Genomic DNA, 16,326 nt, shown 5'->3' on the forward strand with positions numbered 1-16,326 from the left:
ATCTTCCCGACCCAGGTCTCCCACATTGCAGACAGATTCCTTTATCATCTGAGCCACCAGGAAAGACCCTGCCCTAGGCCCATCTGAGATCCTGGCCAGTCTCCCTCCAAAGAGAGGAGAGGGGAGACCCAGGGGCATAAGGTGCCCAGGGAGAACATGTGCCCAGAGATGTCCTGAGGGGTTAGCAGGAAGGGGGGACACCTACTGTAGAGACTGTCATGCGGAAGTGAGGAGACTGGGGGGAGCTACAGGGACAAAAAGACTGGACCAGACAGTTTGAAGACGGTCCAGGCCAGAATGGGGTACAAGTCACTGGGGGGATCCAGGAGATAGGAGAGAAGCAGGGAGGCAAATCAATTCCCCCCTCAGAAAAGAAATTACTCATTTTGTGCAGACATGCCCTTCCTCTCCTCTCTGCCCCTCAACTCCCATTTCCCTATAGAGGCCCATTCACATTCCTTCTCCCAGCACCAAGTGCAGCCACAGTAAATGGGTCCTTACTACATGTGCGATGGGGAAACCACAGGAAGGGGCTCGGGTATGAGGGCGGGGCCAGATGGAGCCGAGTGGGATGGGGGTGGGGCCTGACCTCGGAAAAAGGCGCTGAATTCAGAGGGCAAAGCAGCTGGAGGGAACTTGTATTTGCTCTTCTCCTTGGCGCTGATGACTTCCCTGGTGGGGGGCGGGGATGGGGTAGGGGCCAAGGTGAGGCCTGCGCGTCACTCCTCCTGGGTCACACCCCCTCAGGGGCCTGCACCCCGGCCCCTCCCACCCCTGCACCTGGGCCACCCCATCCTCTCCCCGGTCTTCTCTGGGTCCTCTGCCAGTGGGCCACCTCTCACCCCCGGTGCTGGCGCCGCCAGGTCTGGTATGGGTCGAAGAGGCCCTCACAGAGGAGCAGGGCATGCAGGGCTACATTCTCTAGCTGGGGCCCACGGTCCTCCTGCGGTGGTGGGGGTCCTTTCAGCTGTAGGCAGACGGAGAGGGTGGAAGGGTGTTAGCTGGGCCGTGGCTACCACCTGCCACCCCCAGGGTAGAGGCCACCTCACCTCGGCCACCAACTGGGTCAGCAGCGCCAGCACCCGGGGCGCCAGCACCCGGCCCCAGCCCGCCTCTACGTTCTCAGGGTTCCTGATGAGTGAATGATGGGAGAGGTCCCAGTGATATGCCAGTCCCTACCCTGGGCCCCAGCTCCATGCCCTCCCACCGTGGAGAAGACAACAGGGACCCACCTACAGAGGATGACGAAGAGCTTGAGCAGCAGCAGGGCTTGTTCCAGGTCCCCAGCATCCAGCTGCTCGGCCAGCACATGCAGCACGTCCAGAGGGAGCAGCGGCACCTCGGCACCCACCTCCTCTGGCCTGCGGGGGGTGGGGGGAGGCGTCACTGGGCACCGAGGACCCCTCAGTCTCCCACCCTCTGAGGAGCTCCAGCCTCACCTGCGTGGCTCCAGAGAGGAGAGTGAGATGCTCTTCTCGAAGGCACCCACAAAGGCCTTCAGCCACTGCTGCAGGTAGCCCAGGTCCTTCTGCAAAGGAGGGCGCAGGAGGGGCACAGTGGACACAGGCGGGGAGTGAATGGGGGTGGAGAGAGATTGCAGGCAGAGCAGGAGGGGAGGTTACGGGTGGGGAGAGAAAGGGGGGAAGACAGGAAGTGGAAGGTCAACATCAGAGGACTGCCTGACATACTGACCACTCTCCCAGGCACCCCCGTCTGCACTTCTTGGCCTCCCAGTCTCTGCTCCCACTTCCTAAACTCTTGGGGATCCAGGCAAGCCTGACACCAGCAGGGGAGGAGCTTAAGTGTGTACATGTCTAGAGTGTGGCTGTGGCCCACAAGGGTGCTGGGGCTATAGGTCTCCAACCCACTAGCCTCCCTGAACCCAAAGCTCTGGGCTGGGCTCTCGCTTGCTACCTTCTCCCAGCTTCGCAGGCACCACCTCCAGGAAACCTTCCTGGACTGTACATCTCAGGATGCATGTGCACCATCGACCAGGCAGAGCCATGCACACACAACACCCCACCCACATGTGCAGGCGCAATGCCTGACCTCACCCCAGGAACCTCCACCCACCCTGGCTGGTTACCTGGACCCCAGGTCCCAGAGCTGGTTCCATGGGCAAGAGCGACAGCGGCTGAGCCCAAGTCTGGGCGCCACCAGCCAGGGAAACTTTGGTGTGAACGGGAAACGTCCCCTCCCGCCCTGGCCCCTGGGGCAGGAAGCGCAGAGTCACGGTGGGGGAAGGGGGCCGCTTCCTCCCGGCAGACCGCAGGGATGTGGGGGGGCCTGGGGCACCCAGGGCCCAGCAAAAGAAGCTGTGAAGGACCCAGCCTAGCGCCGGGGGTGGGGCCTGCAGCACAAAGGGGCGGGGGTCACACTGCCCTGGGTGGAGTTTGTGGACAGAAACTAGTTGTACAGGCGTGAAGTTCGGCCTATCTAGGGACAGGCTGTGGTCCCTACTACAATAGTGCCCTTCATTCAGGGCACCCACAGCTCCCTGAGCAGGGTCTGAGGCCTCTGGCCCAGGAAATGATACTGGAAGACTCATCCATACCTTTGCCCTGCCCTCAGGCCAAGTCTTGTCTTGGCTCCCCATCGGCCCTGCAGGTCTCTCTGCTTCAGGGACACAGGTAAGCCCCAGACAGCCCTGACCTCTAAGCTCCTCCCAGGGCATAAAGTGGGCGGTAGCCTGGAACTAAGCTCCTCCTTCCGTCCCTCCACCTTCCCTCCTTCGACGAAGGCGTCATCTGGAGCTCCCATCTAACAGTAGGGCCCAGAAGGCAACTTTCTTTCCCAGGGGCAGAGGGGAAGGACAGGGACTAAAGTGGAGAAACTTTACGGGCCAGGGACTCATCACAGGCAACACCCCGATACTGTTCCCCGGCTGCCAAGACCTCAACTCCAGGCCCTGCACAACTATCTTTGCATGGACAGCTCATTTTCTGGCCACTTGTGGGCCTCAGACCACAGGGCCAGGACTGAACGGGCCCCAGGGAAGAGGGCCTGACCCCAGCAGACTGGGCCAGGCCTCCCAGAAACTGCGGCAGAGCAGCCATCCACCCCGTGGTTGAACCCTCTCATACATTTTGTCACAGAGCTGAGACCCAGGCAGCTCAGAGAGAGGGTGCGGCCACCCAGGTGCACACCATGAGGACTTTCTGCCGGTCAGTTCTCTTTGGTGACCTCGCCACCCTATGCTGCTGGCCGCCTCCCTGCTCACCTACCTCTGTCCATTCCATACCTCTCCTCTCCACAGACCAGCAAGGACCCAGCATGCCCAGCCCTGAAAACACCAGAGCCGGCCAGGGCTCTCAAGACTATTTCTTCTGAAGTCTTCCCATGGCAGATGGGAAAACGGGAGGCCCCTGAGGGGATGCCTCATGCACTACCGCAGCTGCAGCTGTACCTCTGAGGATGCTAAAAGCCAGACCCGTGTACTAGGCCAGGCCCACTTACGGTGGCTAGAGTCAGTCAGCCCAGCTGACCACACAACTCACGACTCTGCCTTGGTGATCCCACAGATCCCGGTCTACCTGCAGAACTCTCCCAACACCATCCTCCCTTCTACTCCTAAACCACCCCTAGTCAAGCCACCGTCTCTCCCACCCAATACATGAGTCTCTTTTGCCCCCTGTAGCTCTGATGAGCACCTATAAGCCACATATGATCATGTCCTCCCTCCCTGGACCAAAGATAAAGGCTCAATTGCTAAGGCAGGCATCCTGGGTCCCTAGTCCAAGCAGGGCCTGCTTCTCCAGCCTGTCTGGCCTTCGTATCTGTGATGCATACTCTCCTGTGCAGGCCTCTGCTCCCCACCCAGGCCCCGCTGCCGTCTGTGACTTGTGCTTGTGGTACTTAAGCAGGAATCCTTCACCCTCTTCATATCCATCACCTCGATCAGCCCTCCCAGACCCGGACAGGCCCCCTCAAACTCTGCACACCTCCTGCTTCCTGTCCCTAGAACCATATCCTCTGCCTGTCCGGTCTTGCAGACTTCCAGCAGGTCCAGGGCTGAGGCAATGCAGGCGGCAGCCTCGGTGGGTTCTGGAGGGGTCTCTGAAGCACAGGACTAGGCAGGGGAAGGGGTAACTGCCTGTCTTGGCTCTGTGGGTCTCACCTCTTTACCCCTGGACGCCTCAGCCTGGCTCTAACCCGGGTCCTATGACTTGAGGCTGCAGTGCTGGGGACTGGGAGGCTGAGCAGAGCAGGGGCCTTGTGCATGGAGGCAGTGCCACGTGCAGAAGTTTCCAGAGCCTGAAAGAGGCGGCTGTGCTGCCTGGGCTCCCACACTCCTCTCAACGCTCCGCCTTGCCGGCTCCTCCTTCCCACTCCAGCTCTGAACAGGAGCATGGGCAGGCCAGCCCACTCCCTACCCCACTTGCCTGGCCCGGGGTCCCAACCCTGCCCCTCCCGTCAGGAAGGTCAGGAGCAGCCACACTCCGCCCTGGGCCCTGCAGCCGGGAGAAACTGTGGGTGTGGGGGAGGTCAGTTTCCCGGGGCGGGGGGGGGGGCGGTTCTCAGAGTCATCCCTGTAGGGACCCCAATTTATGCCCCACCAGCCTTGAGGACACTCAGTGCTGAGGGAGGGGAGCTCCCGAGGGCTGGTGAGGCCCTGGATGGGCAGGGAACCACCACTTCCTCAAACTCTGAGGTAACCAGGAGGATGGGTGGGCACGGCTATCTGTCGGGGGGACAGGGACCACTGAGTGCCTGGCGCCATGCTGAGACCTGCCTGCCCTACCCCAAGCCTGACAACTGCCCCGGCTTACTCTGTGTCCCAGGCCCCAGACTTTGCCCCAAATCCCCCATCACCATCAAACACGAAAGTTCTTTAAACAGCACCCAGCGCCCCCCAGGGCACATCGGTTACACCACTGTTGGGGCAGCTGGCCGGCCGCTCTACCACAAGCTCAGGGTATGTCCACTGCCGCCTCCTCCAACTGAAGCCCCACTGGCATGGTGCCCACCTCACCTCCAGCCTCACGTGCCACATTCACTGGATGCCCCGCTGGGTATTACTCACTGTCCCCACCCCCGCAGGTCTGCATGTGTTTGGCTTTCCGTGCTTCCTCTGCCTGAACGTTCCCTATCAGACTCAGCACCTCCCGCAAGATGCAGCTCTGTCTGGAACTTCAGAGTTCGGGGGTCCCACACTGAATGTGGGTAAGGGCATGGGTTCTGGAGTCCAGTCCCGATTCTTACACTTGGTAGCTTACTTAACAGTAATCTCTCAAAAGGGAACCCTCCTACACTGTTGGTGGGAATGCAAATTGGTACAGCCACAATGGAGAACAGTATGGAGGTTCCTTAAAAAACTAAAAATAGAGCAATCATATGGCCCAGCAATCCCACTCCTGGGCATATATCTGGAAACACACACAAAAAAACATTCTTTGAAAAAAATACATGCACCTCAGTGTTCACTGCAGCACTATTTACCATAGCCAAGATAGGGAAGCAACCTAATGTCCATCAACAAAGGAAAGAATAAAGAAGATGTGGTATATATATACAATGGAATATTATGCAGCAATAAAAAGGAACAAAATAATGCTATTTACAGCAACATGAATGGATCTAGAGATTGTCATACTAAAAGAAGTCAGGCAAAAAGACATATTATGTGCTATCACTCATATGTGGAATTTAACTTTTAAAAAGTGATATGGATGAACTTATTTACAAAACAGAAACAGACTCACAGGTTTAGAAAACAAATTAATGGTTACCAAAGGGGAAAGGTAGAGGCGAAGGATATATGGGAAGGTTGGGGTTAACATACACATACACACACATATACACATACATATATATATAATAGATAATTATAAAGGAGTATAGCATAGGAAACTTTATTCAGTGCTCTAAAATAACCTATACGAGAAAAGAATAGACATATGTACATGTGTAACTAAATGACTTTGCTACACACCTGAAACACAGATTGTAACTCAACTATACTCCAATACAAACAAAAATCTAAAAAACAAAAAAAACAAAACATTAACCTGTTTCAGCTGCCTCTTTAAAAATCCTTGCTTTGTTTAACAGGTAAAGGCTCCCCAACCACACCCACCAGCATGTGGTAAGGTGAGTGGGCTCTGCCTTCCCAAGCCCTTGGCATTCTACAGCATCCCTCTCTTCTCCCCACCCACCTCCATGAGTGACAGATGAGAGGCAGACCTTGGCTCACTGGCTGAACCAAGGTCCCAAGGGCTACTCCCCAGCTGGGTTGTCCAGGCAAGTGGAATCGGAGGATCATGGTGGACCCTGGGTTAGTGTTAGGAGCAGGGTAGGGAGAGCAGACCGAGGCTCCATAGTGGTGACTCCTCCCAGTCAGCACCCCTTCTCCTGGAACAGGCAAACAGAAATGGGATAAGGTGGATGGAGCCCAATCAGGATGACCTCTTTCAGGCCTGGGTGTCTTCCCAGTCAGCATCAAAATGTCAAGCTGAAAGTGGCTTTGGGCTACACCAGGAAGACTGGAGGCCAGACTCGGAGGACCTCAGGCCAAGGAATGAAACGAAGATGGGGACTTCTCCAGGGCCAAGGCAAGTGAGACTAGTGGTCCAAGGGCCTAGGTGGCTGGGCAAGCTGCTCCCCTTACCTGGGGAGGGGTTCTTGAAAGGCATGGACCTTCTGGTCTCCGAAACACCCCTAGGGCTTAACCTTCCCCTTGTCCTATCACTATGGAAACCAAGAATTTCCTTTCAGGGTCCCCATAGTAACCGACCTGTTTCCATGGGGACCCCACACTTCCACATCAGCTCCCCAGTTGCCATAACAACTCCAGTGATTACCAGCCCCTCCCCCAACTCTGGGCTCTGTGCTACTCTCCCCATTACCTCAGTCTCTCCCTCTTCAGTTGCCTCAGTAATGAAGGCAGGGAGGAGGAAACCCTGGTTGCCCCTATGAGGTATGGAAGGGGATTGGTGTGGCCAAGCAGCAAGGAGGTCCTTTTCCTCATCTCAAGAGGGTGAACTGAGGCATAAGAAGAAATATGGCCCAGCTAAGGTCCCAGAGGGAGCAGAGGGCCTGACTAGGTTTCCATGATGCAGTAGAGCTCATCGGTCAGGGTGAGGGACCAGGAGGGGTGGGCAAAGCAAGGTCAGCTGGAGTTCTCACCTGACCTCCCTGGAGCCCCGTGTCCTCAATGACATAAACGGAGTTCAGCCTGGGGTCCACACCTGCACCCTCAACATCTGTCCCGACCTTTGGGTCCCCAAGTGCCCCTCAGCTCTCATGCACCCAAGTGCTCCCTTTCACTGGAGGGCTACCGAGCAACACTGCTGCTCCAGCTGCAAGGGGGCCGCTCATCTGCATCATTTGCATCACCTTTACACACCAGTTGCTAGCCTTTGGGTGCTGTCCCCAGTCCCCTTATCCCTTGCACCCACTTCCTAAGCCCTCACTGGGGAAGCCCTGCTGGGGGGGGTCCTCTCGGTGTGCTGCCACCCGTCCCTCTCACTCCTGACATCCTGCCTCTCATATTTCCCATGGCCATGTGCCTGATCCTCCCTGTCCTGCGCCCTCAGATCTCAAAGCCCAAACTCCGTCCTCTGGCACCACATCCCTGACCAGTCACTGCTCTGGGGCCTAATGCCTCCATTCAGCTATTCAGCTAATACCCAGGGAGCACCTACTAAATATGAGGTGAAACTGTGGAGCAGCAAGCACAACGAGTGTGCAAACGAGGACATGCCTGGGCTTCAGTCCAGCTCAGTCAGGGTGGGGGGGGCCGGGCGCAGACCCACCTGAGTCCTGCCCACGGGGCTAGATCTTTCCTGGGCAAAGGAGCGCAGGACGGAGGCTGGCTGGAGCTCTGCTGGACAACCTTCGTACGACCCCGCCTTGGTTTCCCCGCTAAGGCCCTGGGAGGCTCGGACTGAGTGATGTCTAGGGCGCACTCTGCTCCTCCTTCAGTAGCCACCCACAGCCCCCTCACCCACTCGTGGCCCCCAGAGGTACAGGGTGAGTGGGGCTGAATCTAGGGTCTGTGAGGGGAAAGGAAGGGCAGAAACGGGGGTGCTCCCTGGGCGGGCCCAAACCCACAACTGGGGAAACAGGTTTGCCAGCTGATGTCAGCTCTTACTGCTGAAGGGAGGGGTGAAAGTATTGGGGGACCTACTGGCTGGGTGGCTGGCCAGCTCAGGGTTTCTTAATAGCCTCTATCAGTTCAACCCCTTACCTATCTTCCCCTCCCCTGAGCACACACACAATAGGTCCCTGCAGGGCTCTGACGAGGACAGCCACCAACCACTCCAACCACTCCCTGGGAGCTCAGTGCAGAGGGTGGAGACCACGTTCCGGGAGCAGGAGCAGGACCAAGCCGGCAGGAAGGCCGTGCTGGGAGGCTGGCTGGAGCTTCCTCTCCCCAGGAAACCTGGCCCCTCCCGGCTCCGGGGTTCACACTCATATCCTGGATTTGTTTGCCTGGCCCCAGGCTGTCCCCTGCCTGCCCAGGCTTCCAAGGCTACAACCAGCTAGCCTGTGCCCCACACCTTCCAAATGAGGTGAGGAGTAGGAGGGGGAGAAGGGACTCAGCACAGGTGAATGCTAAACACCTGTGAGGGACTGCCTGCCTGCAGAGCTCAGCTAGAAGGGGCAGCAAGAGGCACCCATGCTGGAGGTACAGTTCTGGGAAACCAAGACACACCTTCCCCCAGCAGCATGCCACCCTGCCCGAAGACCCACCATTAACAGCCCTCAGACTCACCACCTCATTCAAGCCCTTCACCTGATCACGGAGAAGAAACTCACAACCAAGAACCCGCCCACGACCACGGGGACAATCAGAAGCACAATTAACATCCCTCAGATCAAGCCCCCCTTCACCTGGTTACAACTGAAGGAAGTGAAGACCAAGAACCTGCCCGCAACCACGAGGGCAATGAGAAGCATAAGGGCCAGTGGCAAGTTTCCTCCTAAAGCTTTTCCCCATCACCAGGACCAGTCTTTGGACATAGAGACAGATAAGCCGGGGGAACAGGATCCAATGGAGCAGGGAAGCAGGAAACTTCTCTGGCCTAGACCAGTCATACTGGCCACCCCAGTCATACTGGCTACCCCTCTGCAGAGTCCAGGCCACTCCAGGCCAGGACTGTGCCAAATTTACAGATATGGAAACGGAGCTCAGGGTGTAAACAGTATGCATGCCCTGAATCACACAAAAGATGGACTCTACTCCGTTCACTGCCTCCTGCCAGATGCCTGGATTTCTCACCACCCAAGCGGGCTCAAGAAGCTATGGCCTTTGTGGCCTGGATTCCTGGTCCCTGGGGCCCCAGACCTAGCCTACAGTCCCGAGAGACAGTGGGCTAGCCTCTTCTCAGAGGGCCCGCTGATATGAGCATGAACTTCCCCCCAGTGCCCAGATCAGGAGCATACAATAGTCCATTGTGCCCAAGGTGCACCTGAGCCAGGAGTGTGATGCCAGGCAGGTGCAGGGAGGAAGGTTGGTGCTGGGTGAAGGGCAGAGGGGTGTTGCCCTGGGTTCTCTCCCTGGTTCTCTCCCAGAAGGAAAATGGGGCCCTATGTGTTCGATACAGTTTGGGGGACACCTGTGTTGCTCCCATAACCTTGAGGCCACTTAAGGTAATCAATGAGGCAGGATGAGAATCTCAGGAGACAATGGTATCCCTCCATCCCTTTCAAACATCCCTCCCAGCTTGTCTGCATTCCCCGTCTCCACCCTCAGCATCCAGAGAAAATCTTTTCTTTGGGCTGGACCCCCGGTAACCCACACCCTCCTCCGCGCCCGGGGTTGGGGTGGGGCCGGCTGGGGTCAGGAACTCACCACGGTCAGTTCGCTGCAGCGGATCTGATGAGTTGACCCAAGACCGAAGTAGGGACCTCCCACCCAGCCCACTCGACCAAGACTACCCAACTGGGCGCAGCCGTCAGGAGGAACAAGCCCAAATGTAAAGTAAGCCTCCCAACCCGGCCAGTCTCTTTCCCGCCCCCGCCGGGGCCTCAGTTTCCCCATCTGTAAAAGGTAAAAGCCGGCTTGGTCCAGGCCCCTCTCCTCCGGCACAACCGATGCTACCCAGTCCGCACCCATGAGGCTCCAGTGTGGCGCGCGCCCGTAAGGACCGACCCCCAGGTGTAAACGCCAGAGGCACCAGCGGGCCGGGGGCGCACACGTGCGTGCGGAGCCGGAGCAACCCCGGCTCGCGCGCAGATACGCGGCCCAGGTTGTGCCGGGCGCAGGTGCAGCAGGCGCCGGGCGCGCGGAGCTGGGGGCCCGGCGGGCGCGGGGCGGGGCGGGCTCACCTGCGCGTAGTAGAGCAGCCACAACTCGTAGAGCCGCTCCGAGGCGGCCATGGCCCGATCGGGCTCCGGCGCTGCCGCACACCACCTGCCGCCACCGCCTCCTCCTCCGCGCCGCCCGCCAGTTGCCCACGGCCAGGCCCATGAGCGGAGGGCGTCACTCCAGGGCGGAGCGGCGCGGTACTACTGGGGGAAGTAGTACTGGCCCCCGCCGCGCTCCTCCTCCTCCCGGTCGGCCGCCGCCCGGCTTCCTGCACTTCGGCGGCTGCCACCGCCGCCCCGCCCCTCCCGGGACCGAGCAGAAGGCGGGGAGCCCGGCGGGAGGAGGAGCCTGAAGTCAGGGCGGCCCGAAGGGCGCCCAGCGGCCCCGCCCCCTCCCAGTGCCTCGGGTAGGGCCAATCTGAGCCTTCCGGACTAGGGTCGGGGTCTGGGATTCCAGGCTTGCCCCAGGTCTAGACCTGACCGACAAGCAGCCCGCCTGGCTGGAACGGCCACCATTCGTGCAAGGGAGAGGCTCGCGGGCTTGGAGGAAGGGGCTGCAGGCCGCGTGTAGATGGACAGTGCCCTTCAACAAGTTGTGAGGACAGTAACCGTGACGACCACTTGTAGAACTTACTACGTGCCAGGTGCTGGTCTAAGAGCTTTATGCGGAGACCCAAGTGCCACCTTTTTTTTAATCCTATTGTTAGTGGAGCAGGATAGTGTGACAGGAGTGTGGAATGGGGCGAGGGGATAAGAAAACTAGGACAAAACTCAAATAGCTCTGGGCGAGCAGTTTCCTCCACCTGTTTAGCAGTAGTCTTCACCTCGCCTGGATCCCCTCCTTCAGGAAGCCTTCCTAGATGCTCCAAGTGGAGGCAGCCTCCACTCCAGGGTTCAGCATTTGGTTCACATCTTTTAACTTCAAGAGGATAAAGGCTAAAGGGTGCCTCGTGTCTCTGTGACAGGCAGAGAAACTGAAGCCCCGATGGACCAAATGAGGACCATTTGCGCAGCATGAACAGGGACAGATGCCGGACAGTTTTCAGAACCAGTGCCACCATCACCCCTGGGCCTCTTTCTTTCCCTACTTCCGCCACCCGCAGCTCCCTGAGAAGTGAGGAGGGCCCTTGGTGGCCAAGGGTAAGGCCCTCTATTGGGGCTGCGGGGGGTGGGGGTGGGGTTGCAGGACCCAGAGAGTTACCATCAATTGGAGGAATTGACTAGTCTGGAGCCCACTAGATCCCTGATGCCAAGAGGAGACAGACTCTGTCTCCATACCCATCCTATTCTGTCCTCGTGGGTTCACGGGCATCTCCTCCACTCTGGCCTTTTCCCCTGCCCCATCCATCCTACTTCTGACATTTCCTGAGCACTGACTACCTTCGTATTGTGTATCACCTGGATACCTGGAAGGACACCCCACACAGTGCAAGGGAGAGAGCACCAAAAGGCCCAGGTTACAGAGGTCAAGAGGGTCATTTGTGGGGACAGGCTAAAAAGGGTTGTGTGGCCCTGGAGATCTCTGTTGGGAACTGGGAAGGAAAGAAGGAGTGGGTGTCCACCTGCTGTCAGACTGGGAGACCGCAAGCAGGGAACAGCCTTGTTGAGACAAGTCACCAGTGTAGGCGGGCGGGTGGGGGGCATGGCCTCCTCTCCTCAGACGGGAGGAAGTGTGGCTCTGGGAACCTGGATAGGCTATCAGAAGGTACTGACTTCGACCAAAGAGGTCTGTCTGTTGTAGGTTGTCAGGGCATGTTAATTAACTTGGGAAAGGATACCTGGCAGCTCCAGCTACGGAGCGGTGCACCTATTGGTGCACCACTGTGTGCACCACACCGTCAGCTTAGTTCTCAGGAACTTGGGGCCCCCTGGGCCAAGCTGGGGTTTGCTCTTCTTCAGGTTAGGTAGTCTGGCTCTAGGTACTCTGCCACCCCATGAGGGATTAGGGGTGGGAGGGGAGCAACCTTGAACCCAGAGAAAAATGGTCATTCAGCCAAGCCCTGCTCTGCTCAGGCTCTGTCTGAGCTGACAGCGGCCAGAGAAGGGCCCAGGGGCCCATGAACAAGTGTATCATGGAAGCCACTGGTATCTTTAGAGGAAAGGAAAGGCAGACCACTTAATCTGGGGTCGGAATGGAGTCAGGGAAGGCATTCGAGCCTTGAAGAATCAAAGTGGACAAAGATGGGTCAGTTCAGTTCAGTAGCTCAGTCGTGTCCGACTCTTTGCGACCCTATGGACTGCAGCACGCCAGGCCTCCCTGTCCATCAGCAACTCCCGCAGTTTACTCAGAAGAAAAAGATGGGTCAGCGAATTGCAAAGTGGCGCCTAGGTAAAAACCAGAGAGAGCGATGCGCTCTATCCTCCTTCACTCAGGTCTGGCTGCTCTTGCCGCTTTTCTTCCTAATTGGCATTGGACGAATCGAGCCTTGGAGCCTTCTTCACCGGCCCCGAAGAGTTCGGAGAGTCGCGAGGGAGGAAGAAGGCGGGTCCGTTGGTTGGCTTTCAGGTCTTCCTGCTCGCCCATTCTCGTCCCTGGATTGGCCGCGAGAGGCTCATCTACACCTTGGGCCTGCGCGCTGAGGGGCGAAAGAAGGTTGGGGGAGGGGGTTGTCTGTGGGCAAGATGGCGGCGACTGCAGCCGGTGTGGGCCGATTAGAGGAAGAGGCGTTGCGGCGAAAGGAACGGCTGAAGGCCCTACGGGAGAAAACCGGACGCAAGGTGAGGAATGCCCTGTGAGGGCCGTGGCTGAGGTAACCAACGTTTGGATCCGCCATAGCGACGAGAGGGCAGGGGGCTGCTGGGAAAAGGCAACGGCCGAGGTCACGCATGCGCGCTGTTGGAGCATGCGCACTGCGTCTGTGCCGGCCCAGTGTGGCGTTGCTAGAGCTGTTAGTCCTTCGCTGGTGCTGTCGCGCATGCGTAGCGACGGGTAGGGCAGTGGTCGTCGCTCCGCAGTCCCTTTGGCCTCTGTGTTTTCCGTATGGGACTCCAGGGCCACTACGAGTTTAGCATGGTCATTGGTTTAGGCGTGGTTTGTTCGCGTCTGAACACGCTGAGTCTTCCGTTTTCCCTTGACCGTCCGGCCTGTGTGCCAGAGCGCTCGGAGAACGGCAGTACGTACTGTACTCTGGGCGCCCAGCTGAAAGCCTTGAGTGCAGAAACCGACAAGAATGATCCATTTCTAGATTAGGGTAGACTTCGGGGAAAGAGGCGGGCGCTTAGTTGTTTACCAGACTCTTCTTTGGGGCTGGACCGTCTAGTCCTACTGGTTGCCAGACTTGGAAGCGTTGTTCCTTTGTCTTGTTTGACACCAAAATGGCCTGGTTCTGTTTCTACTTTGTTCATCTCTCGAAAGTAATCGAGGGAAAGGAGAACTCTGAGGCTCACTGCTTCTGTGCGAACCCTGGACCTGTCACTTGGGGTTGTGGGATGTGGGACAAATTGCTTCATCTCCGTGAGCCTCGGTTTCTTCATGTCTCCAGTGGAGGGTAACAACCCCTAAACGTTCGTTCTCACTGGGTTATTTACTCTGTTAGATTATCTATATGCAAGAGCACTGGAGACTGTAGAGTACAGAGGATGGACGTTGTTTATTCTGCTGTGTTTGGATGGGCAAAAACTTTGTCCTCAAGTGTGCAAATTACAAAGGATGTTAAATATCTAGACCTGCAAGGGATTGGGGAAAACAGGGAGGCCATTTTCCAACTAAAAAAAAAAAAAAAGGCAGGTCCCTTTGGTTTGTTACCTTTCTGCATGGCTCTCTGATGTCCTGCTAGAAAAGAGGAAGGGGAAGTAATAGAGAGTGAAAGCCAGCAGAATTGCCTTCTGTGTTTATTGGCAACTTTTCGGTCCTGTCCGACAGTCATCTCTGCAAACTTCATGGCCCAGGCATGCTCAGGACCTCAACTTTATTATTATTTTTTTTTAGGACCTCAATTTTATAAACATTAGCTAGTCGACTGGAGCTGTTGGCTTAGATTTAGGGCCCAGATGATTGAAATTTGGGTTTGAGGGCAGAATACAAAGAACAAAACAGCATCCTGAATGCCCCTTACAATGGGAAGGAGGCCTAGGCTATCAGAAAACTGACCTTTAAATACACTATATATTTATTTTTGGCTGTGCTGGGTCTTTATTGCTGAGTGGGCCTATCTCTAGCAGCAGCGAGCTGGAGCTACTCTGTGATGCACAGGGCTTCTCATCGAAGTGGCTTCTCGTTTTGTGGAGCTCTGGGATACAGGCGCAATAGTTGTGGCACCCGGGCTTAAGTTGCTTCGCAGCATGTGGGATCTTCCCAGATCAGAGGTTGAACCCATATCTTTTGCATTGGCAGGCTGATTCTTTACCACTGAGCCACCAGGGAAGTCCAAAACTCAGCTTTTAAGAGGGATTCTCTCAATGGGCTGAAAATACGAGCCTATTTTTTCCCTTTGCTTTAAAAAAAGTTGTGTAGAATATACATAAACACAAAATTTACCATTTTAAGTGTACAAGTCGGTGTCATTAAGGACATTCAGAATGTTATATAACTATACCACTATTTCCAACACTTTTTCATCATCCCAAATGGAAATCTGTGCCCTTTAAACAATGTCTCTTTCCCCTGTCTCCCCAGCTCCTGACAACCACCATTCTTTCTGTTTCTTTACTATTCTAGGTATCATATAAGTAGAATCATGTAGTACTCGTCTCTCTGTTTAGCGGCTTATTCATTCAGCATAATGTCAGGGTTCATCCATGTTGTAGCATGTGTCAGGATCTGTTAGCAGGCAGTTGGATTGCTTCTGGGTTTTAGCTGTTGTAAGTATGTAGAGGGTGTACAAACATCTATTTGGGTCTCTGTTTTTGCACTTATATCCAGGAGAATTTGGGGATCCTACAGTAATTCTGTGTTTAATTTTTTGAGGAACCGCTGTGTTTCCCATAGCAACCACATCATTTTACATTCCCAATGGCAGTGCTTAAGGATTCCGGTTTCCCCACATTCTTGCCAACACCTGTTATTTTCTGTGTTGTTGATTATATACATACTAATTGTGGTTATAGTTTTGATTTGCATTTCTCTGATGGTTAGTAATATTGAACATCTTCTCATGTGCCTATGGCTATTTGTGTGGTTTTTTTTTTTTTTTTTTTTGAGAAGTGTTTATCAATCCTTTCCCCATTTTTTTTTTTCTTTTTGCTATTGCTTTGCTCATTTTTTAATTGGGTTTTGACTGTAGTTGTTGAGTTGTAGGAGTTCTTCATGTGTTCTGGATATTAAGCCTATATCAGATAGGTGATTTGTAAATATTTTCTCCCACTCCCAAGGTTGTATTTTTACTTTCTGATAATGTCTTTTGATGTGCAGAGATTTAAATTTTGATGGTCATTTTCCTTTTTCTGTTGTTGAGGCTGCTTTTGGTATTGCACCTAATGAACCATTGTCAAATAGAAGATCATGAAGCTTTTCCTCTGTTTTTTTCTAAGAGTTTTATAGTTTTAGCTCTTTCATTTAGGTCTTTGATCCATTTCAAGTTAATGTTTGTATATGGTATAATGTACTTTCTTTTGCATGTGAAGGTCCTGCTTTCCCGGTACGATTTGTTGAAAAGACTGTCCTTTTCTCTATTGAATGTTCCTTGTACCCTTGTTGAGGATCATTTCACCATATATGCAGGAGTTTATTTCCGGGCTCTCTCTCCTGTCCCATTGGTCTGTTGTTTGTCCTTAGGGCTGTATCACACTGTTTTGATTACTGTAGCTTGGTAGTAAGCTTTGAAATCAAGAAGAATGAGTCCTCCAACTTCATTCTCTTTCAAGATTCTTTTGGCTATTTGGGATTCCTTGAGATTCCATATGGATTTACTTTTATTTTTTCTGTTTGTGCAAAAAGCACCATTGAGATTTTGATAGGGATTGCTCTGAATCCATAGATCATTTTGAGGAGTATTGCCATCCTAACAGTATTGTCTTCCAGTTCAAGAGCAAGGGATGTCTTTATGTTTATTTACATCTTCAATTCCTCTCAGCAGTGCTCTCTAGTTTATACTGTACAAGTCTTCAGCCTCGTTGGTAAATCGGTATTAATGTTCC

The 16,326-nt window shown here is 55.0% G+C and overlaps 2 protein-coding genes across 9 annotated transcripts in view; one reads left to right on the plus strand and one right to left on the minus strand.

The window, feature by feature from the left end:
- The window catches only part of NBEAL2 (neurobeachin like 2), a 30,690-nt gene extending 19,862 nt beyond the window's left edge, over positions 1-10,828 (minus strand). For 3 of the 6 annotated variants that reach the window (XR_015151716.1, XM_086368295.1, XM_086368294.1), the window contains exons 1-6: positions 2,087-2,689; positions 1,440-1,528; positions 1,233-1,361; positions 1,050-1,131; positions 843-967; positions 590-672 (exon numbers count right to left, since the gene is read on the minus strand). Coding sequence is in view for 4 of the 6 variants with exons in the window: in XM_086368295.1 (XP_086224421.1) it covers positions 590-672; positions 843-967; positions 1,050-1,131; positions 1,233-1,361; positions 1,440-1,528; positions 2,087-2,674 (1,096 nt within the window). In the remaining 2 variants the exon portion in view is untranslated. Of the gene's footprint in view, positions 1-589; positions 673-842; positions 968-1,049; positions 1,132-1,232; positions 1,362-1,439; positions 1,529-2,086; positions 2,690-10,272 lie in introns of those variants that run through there. The other 3 variants (XM_086368298.1, XM_086368297.1, XM_086368299.1) reach the window with 2 other exon arrangements.
- A 592-nt stretch (positions 10,829-11,420) lies between these two features.
- The window catches only part of CCDC12 (coiled-coil domain containing 12), a 37,793-nt gene continuing 32,887 nt past the window's right edge, over positions 11,421-16,326 (plus strand). The window contains exon 1 of one of the 3 annotated variants that reach the window (XR_015151731.1): positions 11,421-12,969. Coding sequence is in view for 2 of the 3 variants with exons in the window: in XM_086368345.1 (XP_086224471.1) it covers positions 12,600-13,001 (402 nt within the window). In the remaining variant the exon portion in view is untranslated. Of the gene's footprint in view, positions 13,002-16,326 lie in introns of all 3 variants that reach the window. The other 2 variants (XM_086368345.1, XM_086368344.1) reach the window with 2 other exon arrangements.

This window comes from Bos grunniens, chromosome 22 (genome assembly GCF_055505025.1).
Source record: "Bos grunniens cultivar Pamir isolate PY7600 chromosome 22, Bosgru_T2T1.0, whole genome shotgun sequence".
In the NCBI taxonomy this organism is placed as follows: Eukaryota; Metazoa; Chordata; class Mammalia; order Artiodactyla; family Bovidae; genus Bos; species Bos grunniens.